The 12772-nt window shown below is 44.5% G+C and overlaps 1 protein-coding gene across 1 annotated transcript; it reads left to right on the forward strand.

The window, feature by feature from the left end:
• Window positions 1–4596: 4596 nt before the first annotated feature.
• Window positions 4597–7236, forward strand: LOC139692762 (antigen LPMC-61-like). The gene is made up of 2 exons (XM_071591035.1): window positions 4597–4709; window positions 6226–7236. The coding sequence occupies exon 2, from the start codon at window positions 6228–6230 to the stop codon at window positions 6882–6884; it is 657 nt and encodes a 218-aa protein (XP_071447136.1). The 5' UTR covers window positions 4597–4709; window positions 6226–6227; the 3' UTR covers window positions 6885–7236.
• Window positions 7237–12772: the final 5536 nt, after the last annotated feature.

The raw sequence follows: 12772 nt of genomic DNA on the forward strand, positions 1-12772 counted from the left end.
CTAAAGCTATTCTTGTAGAAATAAAAAATAAATTCGTGAAAGTAAGCAAAGAAAATTGTAAAATATACTTATTCAATCAGTCACATTGTAACAGACTTGGAGAATATAAAAAAAATAATAATTTTAAGATAAAAACCCAGACTATCGTTACAAATCGAACTTGGAAGTATTTTTTTTACATATTTTAAATGAAGGAATGAAGATGTGCGTTACTTTCAAACTTAAATGCGACAGCAAGGAACCTAGATGGTACAACGGGGAAGTCATATCGGCATTAGGAAAGCAAAGAAAGCTACATTCAGATTTTTGAAAGCGTTAAACGGTAATGACGTGCTTTTTTGAAAACCTGTGAACAGAAACAGAAAGAATGTCGAGGAAAAACAAAAAGCATCAAATCCCAAAGCCCTAAACACCTTCCACACTATAATGAAATGTGAGTATCTTGAAAATCCAAAGTCATTCTGATCTTACGCTAGAGAAATACAGGGTCCAACAAAACATTCTTTGAAGGTGGAAAACGGCAAACTTAGTATACTGACAGAGTGAAAAAGGCGAACATCTTCAACGAATTTTTCTAGAGCGTGATCAATAAAGACACAAACCCACTTAACGAGCTTCCACGACCACCCGGGGAACTAGCGAGGGACATAACACATTATGTTGCATGACTTAACATATTAATATAATACGAACCCCAGCGCACTACGGGCGGATGGATCACTAATATAAGATCAGAGAGATAGACTGCAAGACTGACAGGTTTAAAATGTCATTTTTTCCAAGAACGATAAGAGACCAGAATGCTTGTAATCGAAATCCCACAGGAGTCAGTTCTGCATAATAAATATTAACCTACAAGGTAGGAACTGCGCGTGGTTATATATATATATATATATATATATATATATATATATATATATATATATATATATATATATACACACACACATATACACACACATATACACACACATACACACACATATACATATATATATATATATATTTTTTTTTACATATATATTTTAGATTCCCCCATTCAAATCCTAACCCCCTCACCCCTTACCCTTTTCCTCCTGGTAATGCACCCCCTACCGCAAACATTTTTGGTGGCTCGCAGGGTATTGATGTAGATGTAGAAACACTGACCAAGAAAGTAATAGAACGTCAGCTCCGTCATAACAAAGCACCAAGTCCGGACGAAATACCTGCTTGAATATTGAAGGAATCAGCACCCCCAATTAAGATCCCCGATGAGCGAGATCGGGATGCGGTGCGGTGGCTATCGTACTGGCTTCCCACCCAGAGGACTCGGGTTCAAATCCCGGCGGTGTTGTATATTTTTCAGTGGTATATCGTTCCCTACTTCAGGGGCTATGTGGAGGGCACCTTGAGTGAGTACGCCGTCTGTCGGGTGGGACGTTAAAGCTGCGGTTGACCCCTTGGCGCCTATCGTAAAGACTAGTCTAATGCCGACGCCGGGTTTCTCTCCACCCTTCATCCTTTTCTGTCCATCCCCAATGGCACAAATGACCTCAGCTGTCGGTCGCCTCCCCTAGAATACTACTACTACTAGGAATTAGCTGAAGATATTTCCCCGTTTGAAGAAAGTGTTTTTCTCAAGCCGATAGAAGAATGCTCAGGCGTTCCTCCATCAAACCTGCACCCATCTGCGGCCTCTGATCAGACCGCAGTATCCTAGATGTTTGTTGTGCATTTTTTATCCATCAATTATTTGATTGTTTCCAAAATTGGAACTGTCGGAAAATTTAGATTGAGGTATGAATGTTCAATTTGTCTGTTTAAAAAATGGTTGGGCAACCATTTGCGGCCACTGAAAAGTAAATCTTCAGCAATTTTGTGATGTTTTCATTGGGAAAATTTGGTAGGTTGACCATTTTCTCCTAAAATCTATTTATATGGTCAAGGAAATTTAACGAAACGAAGATGGTCGTGTAAAATTGCGAAGATAGTAGAAAATTGGAGATATTCTACCAAATAAACGTTTGGAAAGTCAAATTACTTGTAGCTATTTTACTGAAATCTATACTATTATTATTGGCAGTCTAGCGGTTAAGACTTCAATTGAAACAATTTTTTGTTTGACACAAGTTACCAAACATTACGGCGACAATCTTGCCTCTCCTAACCAAGCACAACCGGACACGGAACATAAACCCCTCTCTTCAGTTCCGCAAACTTCATTCCTCCCTTCACTCCATCTAGCATGCCTACCTCACGTATTCCTCTCCCTTCGTCACTGGCCCAATGTCTTCTTTCACAGTCCCTCTTTCCTCTGTCTAAAGTCTCTTATCACAGTCGTCAGCTCTCCATCGCCAATCAAAATTACTCTCTCACCAACTTTCCTAACTTCCTTTGATTTCTCCCTGCAATCCCTACCATACTTACCACTTCCGCGTTTGTTTTCCTCTCTGTTAACTTCATCATTTCCATCCGCTTCCTAAATAACATTTCAAAGCCTCCAAATCTCGCTTCAAAGACCCATGTTTCTGCGCGGTTCGTAAACACGCTCCGTATCAAAGTTTTGGCGAGCTTTTTCTTAACCTTCTTACTCAAAGTTCCTATCACCACTTCCCTACTCCTTGTGAAAGCTTCTTTGCCTAATGCAATTCCTCTTCTGGTCATCAGCAAACCTAACTGATTTTACGAATTCCCCGCCCACTTTCATTCCTACCTCCAGTTCTTCCCTTTGCCTCTTTGATCATTTCCTCTGCATACAGGTTGAACAACAACGGTGATAATGGGCAACCCTGCCTTACACCTCTTCCTAACACTGCCCATCCAGACTCCCCGTTCCTCACTCACACCTGAGCAGTCTGAGACATGTAAAGGTTGCGGATTAGCCTCCTATCGCTCCAATATAGTCCTATTTTCGGCAAACATTCAGTAATTCTATCTTATTCATTCTGTCAAACGCTGCCTTTAAATCTCCGAAACAGACAAAAACATCCTGATTGTATTCTACGTTCCTCTCAATTAGTGACCTCATTACTGCGATGGCGTCACGTTCCCCTTCTCCCCTTCAAAAATCCAAACTGATCATCTCTTAAGTGATACGAAGAGGGTGTGAACTATTGGTGCTGAATAGGTAAGATGTCAATCCTATAGCCAATATTTATTTTTGAAAACTCTCTACCGACATATCGGGCAACTATGTGACCATCAACTGGAGTCAGAATTTGATAACGCAGAGGTCATCTGTAGCAAAGTACTATATTCGCGGTCAAGTGTCAGTGTCGCCTAAGTAATCTCCTAATTAATCATTTTCCCTGCTGTATGTCTTCTTATTGATAATCCGGAGATCTTTCTTTTGATCTGAAGGCATCAAACTTATAGTTCTACAGTCCTCAATACGACTGCCCTTCCCTTTTTTGGAATAGGAACTAATACTGATATCTCCCGACTAAATTCCTCCCTCATTAGTGCTGCGAATCAGTTAATTAGTTTGCCCATATAGACTCTTCCTCCCATTTGATTTCATCTCCATTAATGCCCTTTCTATCTCAGCGTCGAGTATGCCTGGACCTAAGCTATTCTCATCTACGCATTTGCGTCAATGACTAAGCTTGCTGGCCTAATGTCTTTACCATATAGTTTTTCTATATACATGCATATTCCCTCCATCTCTCTTGAATCACCCCTGTTTCAATAAATATTTTTCCTGACATCTTTAATAGTTGACACAGATTTTCCCTTCTTACTTCCTGATAGTGTGTCAACATCCTCCTTCCTCTGTAAGCTTTCCATATCCTCGCACTGCGTCTTCCACCACGCCTCTCAGCTCTATTTGTGAATTCAATACAAGTAAAATATTGCATTTTATGATAATACTTGTCGTAACATCCCAACGGCGCTGTGCCATAGAATGAACGTAATTGCTCATTTGTTTCCTCCTTGTGGGGCGATCCCCACGAGAGGATCGACCTCCTCCCCCGCCCCCCCCTCGATCAGCGATTCCGCTCGCGATGCGTCCTCCCCCAACCCACCCCTCAGCACTTGGCTCGTGCCCACCCGCCCCCAACCGAATACCGAAGGCACACGCGAGAGACGCGGAAGCCGCGAGGACTCTTCCCCCCCCCCCCCCTCCGTTCTTCTCCTTTCCGGCAGAGCGCCATATCTCCGCGGAGAAAGTGCCCCCTTGAACGGGGCGAAATTTTGGCGTGAGTGTCTGTACTTCGACCCCTTAAGAGACGAGAATGGACCAAGGACTCCCCCCCCCCCCGGTGCTATTTCCCAGCCCGCGGGGAGCGTCCATTCGTCTACGTCTAAAAAAACTGCCGCCGGGATGCGGATTTGGGGGTTCATTCGTCCACAGTGTCCACTCCAGGGACTCGAAATGGCTCCCCCCAATCGAGGGAAGGACGAGCAGTTTGAAGAACGCCCCTTCGTCTGTCGCCTTTCACCGCGGGCGCATTCGAAGACACCTCACGTGACTCCAACGCGTGCGTGTCATCCCCCCTCGGGCGCTTTCGTGCTTACGTGCGTGTGTGAATGCATGCATACACACACACACATACACACGATAGATATATAAAGGGTGGAGGCGTCGAGGCCTAAGACCGAGTTCCGGACGACCGTCGGCGTGGAGAAGTGACAGGCGATCGGCGGACGAGAGCACACAATCGGACGTCTCCATTCTCCACGGAGAGGGTTCGCAGGGAACGACGCCCACCGGGAGAGACATAAAGGTAAATCGGGTGAAAAGGGCACTCCCTTCGTTTCCAGGTGGATGGCGATCCCCGCGTGTATTCAACTGTTTAACAGCCAGGGCGGAAATCGGTTCAAACGAAATCCGAAACTGGTCGCATCTTTTGTGTTAAAGGAAATACGTGAGATGCTGAAGGCACTGGTCACCGACGGGAATGAGAGCGATGGTAATGCACGAACTTGTCGCGACACGATTTGGTTTTTGAAACACTGTTTCGCTGCCTTGAGTCAGAAAAAAAGAATAAAAGCATTTAATGGTGAATTATTATTTCAAATTTTCCGACTCCATTACGTCCTATGCAACTTTCAATACCATGTCATTGCTCTTGCCATTGCATTGCTGTGCCTCGCCTTTGGACACCTTTGGACCTGGCCTCCAACTAATCTTGCGAATTAGTAAATGTAAACTATTATGGCGTGACTGAAAGCGTGATTATTGTCGAATTTTTAAATAAATCGTCGGGTTTTAGTGCATTTATTGGCAATAAAAGATGTATGTATATTAAAAAAGCAGGAGAATTGCGAATGCAAACAAAGAGTGATTCATGCTAATATTGTGTTCATCATGGCATCATTCTTTGGAAAAAGTAAAAAGAAATCATTATTCCCACAGTACGAATTGAACCATTACGGGCATATGCTTTTCAAATTTAAATAACCTTTTACTAATATAATTATCAATTTTGTGACGATTGGTGTTTTATGACGTTATGGCTATCTTTTTGCCATGTCACCGATACCATTAATTCGTATTCATGGATCGGAAATTGAGGTATTTTAGTTATTTTGCCATATTGTGAGCATTAATTGTATTTAGCACTAAGTACTAGTTATTGGCATCCCGTAGCCAGTGCATGTTTGTATCACAGGTGCTGGTAACGACCTCCACCATTGAGTAAACACTCAAAGAAAAGATTCGTGGAAACCTTGATGTGGAGCCTAGTTTTGTGCCATTGGTCGTCGGTTTAAAGGGACGAACGTAGATCGGGGTCTTTTGAAACGCATTCAGGGAGAAGAATTGAGAAAACGAAATCAAAAGTAACTCGGATGTCAAGTATTGGGGAGGGGGGAAGACTGTTGTTGGGAGAAAATCGAGGCCTGCAAGTTGAATATTGAAGAATGATTTGGAGGAGAGATCGTGGGTCAATAAGGCCGACGGGGGGGGGGGATTTTCGGGAAATATAAAATGGTGCTGAGAAGTTGGTATCGTGATAGGGATGTTGCTGTGGTACTATCTGGGCTCAGGCGTGAAACAATGCTTGGTTCTCGAGAGCACAACAAAGACATTGCGTCGCAATTCCGCTGGGTCAATCAATATCTTAACTCTGTCCAATGGCTCGTTTGCATTGAGAGACTCAGGAGATTCTCAATTTAAGCTTAGCTTAGGTACCGATGCCAGAAGTAGTCGTCAGATCTGTATCGTCGGTATCTAGGACGATACCGACGTGTCCGCTGTCGTGTCGCGCCCCGCCCCAACCATTCTCTTCCTTTTCGCAGACATGATCTCCGGCGTGGTCTTCGCGGCCGTGCTGCTTGTCGCCGGCGAGGTGCACTCGGCCGTCCTCCACTCGACCCTCGGCACCCGGGCGCCCGGCATCGCCGCCTCCCTCCTCCGGCCGCGCCTCCGCACGCGGCAGACGCCCGTCACCACCCAGCAACAGCCCACCGTGTACGCCTACCAGCCCCAGCCCCAGCAGCAGCAGGACCCCGCCGGGGGGGCGTATCCCACCGGCAACATCATCTTCTATCCGGCCCAAGCCTCCAACCCCCTGCATCAGCAGCAGTACAGGCTGCAGCAGAGCGCCCAGCCTCAGCAGCAGTTGTACCAACAGCAGCAGTTGTACCAGCAGCAGCAGTTTTACCAACAGCAGCAGCCCGAGGTGCAGTTCCAGCGACAGCAGGACGACGTCCAACCGGCGGCTCCCGCCCCGGGCGGAGTGAGGTACATCTTCACGTCGGGGCAACAGCAGCTCCCCGCGCAGCTCATCCAGAGGCGTCCCGTGGCCCCGGCGCCGCAGGGCGCCGACCCGGCGCCTGCGACGGAACTGGCGCCGGCAGCGCGAAATCCCGGCCAGTTAGGCGTCTCCTATTCCCCCGCCTCGGCCGTCTCCACCATCAAATTCTCAAATCCGTACGCTAACTACTCCTACGGCTAAAACAGGGCCCGACGGGTTCGCCCCTGCCAGTTTGTCCGCTGAATTTTGTTTTGTTGAAAATTTAACGCTCACTAATGCAAAATATGCGAAAGCGCTGAAATTACTGCCGAGGAGATCTGTGGACGACTCCGTTAAGGAAGAGAACTGTGAGTCAGACAAAACTTAGACGCGCCATAATTTGGCGAAAAAATCGCCTTTGGACATAGCGATGAATAAATCTCTCAATGAGGAGAAGATAAAAGGAAAGAAGAATCCATAGAAATTTCGGAGTTACAAGATGGCGATTTGATCAATTAATTTGTCAGTATAATTTTGCCTCATCTTTTCTTATTTTTGAGTTGAAATAAATTCTACCAATTCATTGTGTGCTCTTATTTAAGAAAAAACATTTCTTTTAATCCCGATGCTCGTTTATCCGTAACGTTTTTGGATGCTGTCTTCACATTTTTTCTTTTCTCTTCAGTACTTTGCTTCAGCTTTGTTGCGCCACGCTGCGCTTCGCAAAATGGAGCCCAAGGAAGCCGAAGGAAGGCTGAGTGATAGGGAGAAAGAAGTATGAAGGGAGGGGGGAAAGGGAACCCAACGAACTAATTTATGGCATCTGGACCACTTGCGGAGAGTTTTTGAAGCATTCTCTCTTGATGGACAGAAATGGTGACGGGCACTTTCATATGTTTTCAGGTGATCACTTGGACTTAAAAACCCAGAATTCTTAGTCTCTCCAACAATAATGGGATGCGCTAATTGCAAATGGATTTGTGGTTATCTAACTCTGAAAGTGTGCGCACTGTGAAAGCCCTACGTGATGGTTATATATGTATACACACCATCCTCTTTTCAAATAATTCGAGCACTGTATTTTTCTCTTAAAATGCATCTAAGCAATCATGAGCCCTGAAAATTTTGAATCGCAATGGAAATTTCGCAACCCACATTCTCAAAATGAGAAGTTAGAAATCATTTAATGACGTACGAAGGAAGAAGGAACGTTTCGACCGATTCGATTCTTCGTTTCTTCATATCATACATGATTGTCTCACCATTTAGTCCTATATTATATGACTAATTGGGGAATATATGGGGAAACAATGAAAATATCTACTTTCCTTGTGCAAGAATTAATAGAATCGTAAGAAATTGCTGGGTTCTGCGTGAAGATTTTCAATCAGAGACTTGTTTCAATGGAAGGGAATTAAAAGGAAAGAATGTCCATTGGGTTAAAACGCCACAATCGCGCTTATCTTGGCTTGCTCAATCGTTCATCCAAATTCTACATAAAATTTTCGACTACTCTTCGCCAGACATGTTCAGGGAATATTGGAAAACTTTAATGAAAAATTATGATTCCCAGAGCTTTGGTGGAAATCACATTGCCTAGGAAACTTATCATTTATGATGATTTTCAAATATAACGCTTGTACAAGTCCCGTATTAGCCAGGACTAATTCTACTTTTTGTCCCCTTCATGTTTTCATTAGATACACAGTTGAGGTGGTTTCCCGCTGCCTTCCTCAAAAGTGTTTTTAGCCGGAGACACAATCAACACAAATGTCGCCCCACTGGGGTTAGACGCCTTTGCAATTGCCTCTCCAGAGGAACAGGCGCCGCGCGGACTACCTTTCGTCTGGCTCCTAACCTTCGACCTATCTGGCTTCCGCCACGTCTTGACGACTTGTCTCGGCTGCAGTCCACGGGGAGGGGTTGAATATATTTTCTAAGTATTTATGAACGACCAAAAAGGGATAAATGCTACTTGTTTGCTACGAAGAGGAAGACTCCCGAGTTGTAAACTGGAAGAGAAAGAGAAGAAAACTGATGAATAAGAGAAGAAAACTGATTTGTTGAACGAAATACACACCGTAGACTACTTTTGTTACCCCGTGAGATACTTCCAAATCAAGAATCGGGAGGTAACCATAGATAGCGGTTTTGGCAAATAACAAGGAGGAGTGTTGCGAAGCGGCATTCGCCAGATGAATGAGCATACCCAAATTCTCCGGGATTTCTTCCGCGTGCATCCAGTGTAAAATGACGACAGCTTCGCCGACGTTGCAGTCGGCGTCTCCAGGTCAGGAGTGGTTGATGCTCTTCTATTTAGGTTTTTTTTTAATTCCGCGATCGTAATAGGTACAGGAGAAATAAAAGTAACAACGATAAATTATGAAAAGCATTTACGATCCGGAACCCCCGTTTTGGGAACAATCTTCTCTTCCGGAGAGGGCAGAAAGAGAGTTGGTTCTACAAAGAGCTAAGCGGTGGCGGGAAGAAGGCCTTCATGTATTTTCGTCATTCACCCAGCATTTACCCAAGGGCGAAGGAATACCCGCCTGGCCGCCGGATAAGCCTAAGAAGTATAATTAATAAGTATAAAGAGGATAAGTTGAAATACTAGCAAAAAATAAGTAAGGAATAGGAAATAAAAGCCATACACGTATTTGTCAATAACAGTTGAATAAAATATTTTTTTAAATTTTATTTAGTACCCTGCACACCCCTGCTAAGGTGTGTGGCAGGGGGTGAATACCCACAAGACTAATTTTGACCCGAATATTTTTACCCCCACCGCGGTCGGACAACGTTATTCTGATCCCTTATCGTTCATGGAAAAAATGACATCTTAAATCTATCTGTTGCCTTCTTCGAATTCCTCCGATCAACCGTCTCTCTTCCGCTACCATTCCCAGGACTTGTTTATCTGTTTAATACATTTAATTTAATAATAATACCCTGCAAGCCATCGCTAGGGTGTGTGGCAGGGATGAATACACATCAGAACAATTTTAACCAAACATGACCATACCGCAGTCGAACAATGCTATTATGATCCCCTATCGTTCGTTGCAAAAATGGTATCTTAAATCTATCTCTAATTTTATTAGCATGATCTCTACTAACATAGTACGATGGGGGCAATAATACATTTATAACATCGCAGCTAAAGAGACATCCTTCCAATTTAGGCAAGAGATACAATCTGTAATTTAACCTTCGCTCCGCGAGTGATTCCCAGCCTAGCTGCTCTAATATTTTGGATACGCTACTAAGTTTATCATACGAGTAACAAAGTTTCACAAATCTAGCTCCTCTACGCTGCACGCGATCCAATACGGCAATTAATCCAACTTCATAAGGATCCCATAATGTACTAGCAGGATAATCTAAATGAGGCCCAACCAGCGAAAGTTAACATTTCTCTTTGACCTTATCATCACATTCACCGAGTACTCTTCTAATAAATCCTAATTTTTTGTCATATTGTCCACATATTCCCCGCGTGTGTTTCACCCAGGAGAGATAGTGATTGAGGGTAACGCCTAGAGATTTAAATGAGTCTACACATTCCATTTCCGTGTTCCCAATGCAGTAGGCGTACGGGAGGGAACTCCTTTTTTTCCAAAAATTTATGACTACGCACTTTTTTAAGCTTAATTCTCATTGCCAAGTGTCGCACCAGCGTTGCATAGCATTAAGGGCATATGATAAAGCCGCTGTGTCCTCAGGATCACGGATATCATGGTAAACCACTGCGTTATGGAATAAAATAGGTCCGATGACACTTCCCCGGGGAACACCTGAAGTAGCCTCAACTGCATTTGAGCTAATTCCATCGATCACTACTCTTTGAACCCGACCATTCAAAAATACTTTAATGCAACCCTGGATATTTTCATCTATGCCAGTTACTGCTTCCAGCTTTGCGAGTAGTTTACTATGATGTACTTTGCCAAAGGCTTTCTTAAAATCTAGGAAAATCGCGTCCACTGGAACATCGCTTTCTTAATTAACAGTTAACAGTGAATTAACAGTTGACTTATTTCCCTGAACATCTCTGACGTATGAACTCCTGCGGGTGCACCTGCCCCTTACTTCTTCCTCACGTGGGCCCTGAAAGTGAGGTGGTGATCATAGGTCACACCAAGATACGAGGGTCATCCGGAAAGTAGTACCCGTTCGTGAAATAAAGACACAAAAGTAAATATTAACAAACATAAAAAATTTTATTTGAAAGAGGATACTTTAAACTACTTCTCAACATAATCTCCAAGCAAATTAAGGCATTTGTCATAACGTGTGACAAGTTTCTGTATTCCTGCTGCATAGTCCTTCGCCGCCAGCTCATTGAGATACGCGAGGGACCCATCTTGCACAAATTTTTGCATAATGCATATGGTGTTTAACAATTTCATGAACAATTGTTCGAGAAACATTGGGAAAATGCTCACAGATGTCATCAATTGTGACGCGCCGATCGTTCCTCACGAATTCGTCAACTGAGCTCACCAGTTGGTCTGTAATGACAGACGGTCTCTCCGAACGCTCATCGTCGTGTGTGTTCCCCCTCCCCATGTTGAAGTTGCGACACCACCGCCGAACAGACGACTCGTCCATTACATTGTCTCCATACACCTCCTTTAATTGGCGATGAATATCACATGGGCGAACGTTTCTTGCATTGAGGAATTTAATCACTGCCCTCACTTCACAACTGGCGGCGTTCTCAATTTTTTTAAACATTGTAAACAATCACAGAAACAACACAGGCAATGCTAGCGTCACGCAACTTGGCTCAGAGAAGGCAGACAAGCCACTGAAGCTATCTGACCTCGTCCAGCGGCTACTCGCGTCGTCAGCACTTCATGCGGCACGAACGGGTACTACTTTCCGGATGACCCTCGTATTTAAAGGGAGGGGAGGCCCCACAGCTGCAATGGGTGGGATGAAGTGGCAGCTATACGGCTATCGTTGGCGCCGTGGAACACTACGCCATAGGAATTGGTTGGGTTGGGGTGCAGGCACCACCTTAGGAACCACCCCTGTAAGTTGGTAGTGGCTCGTTTTAGATGTTTAACGGCCGTATCGGACCCAGAGAGCTGAGACATCGGCATCGGGTATAATTGTTATTTGCTTTTTAGACTTGTCCGTGTCCCAACAATGCAGATTAAAGGGAAGTGGGAAGAGTACAGTTCCTTAGGGAAGGACTGCTAGAAGGGGAAAGGGTAGGGAGGAGTGACGGCCAAATTTAAACCTGGCATTCCTGTTAGTTTGAAAAGAGCAAATAAGTCTTAATAAGTGCGGTGACACCCCTGAAATACGGGATAGTTTGGCCATCAGGCCGCTACGCCACACTCGGCCAAACGCCTTTTCTATTTCAAGGAAGAGTACTGATGCCTTTCATTTATGGATTTTGCTACTATGGAGGTGAGTTGTGCCAGGAGGTCGACGGTGTACGTGTGGGGGCGGAAACCAAACTGGTGTGTGGGTAGTACACCATTGCTATTAAAATGCTCGGTCATTCTCCTGATAATGATTCTATCGAATCATTTGCTGAACACGCTGGGGAGAGAAATAGGTCTGTAATTAGTGGCCAACTGGGGGTCTTTCCGGGCTCAGAAAGCATGACAATGCCTATTGCTTTCCAAGACTGCAGGTGGCATGCTAATCCTAAGAGAGAATTGAAACTTTTTCGATGGTGGCAAGCAGGGGCCATCGAGACATATCTGTCTGGTGCTGAAGTCATCTCCCCCGGGCGCCCTTCCATGATGTACACCCACCATTTCCTCGGGAGGGATTGGGCTCGTTCTTGAGTTGCGTCTAGCGGAGAGAGAGAAGGCAACAGTTAAGATGTATTTTCGCCCGTCTTACATAGGCCTCACTTATGAGAAGTAGAAGTAAATACCTTCTTTCGTGTGATTACCTTCGTTGCAGAGCATGTTCATGCTGAAATTTGTGTAGTTTGAAATCAAGTGTCATGTTTGGGATTGTGCATGTGTGTGTGACTGGTGACAACCCAGCAAGGGCGAGTGGCGGGGTATTGTTTGATGTATATGAAGGTGCGCTGTGATTGGTCCACTCACATTGTTTCGCTAAAGCACGTCTGTTTTCCCCGT

The sequence above is a fragment of the Hetaerina americana genome, unplaced genomic scaffold (genome assembly GCF_022747635.1).
Source record: "Hetaerina americana unplaced genomic scaffold, ioHetAmer1.1.p SCAF_40, whole genome shotgun sequence".
Classification (NCBI taxonomy): domain Eukaryota; kingdom Metazoa; phylum Arthropoda; class Insecta; order Odonata; family Calopterygidae; genus Hetaerina; species Hetaerina americana.

Bases quoted from the DNA above. Each gene is read 5' to 3' on its own strand.
- LOC139692762 (XM_071591035.1), top strand. From the start codon at position 6,228: ATGATCTCCGGCGTGGTCTTCGCGGCCGTGCTGCTTGTCGCCGGCGAG.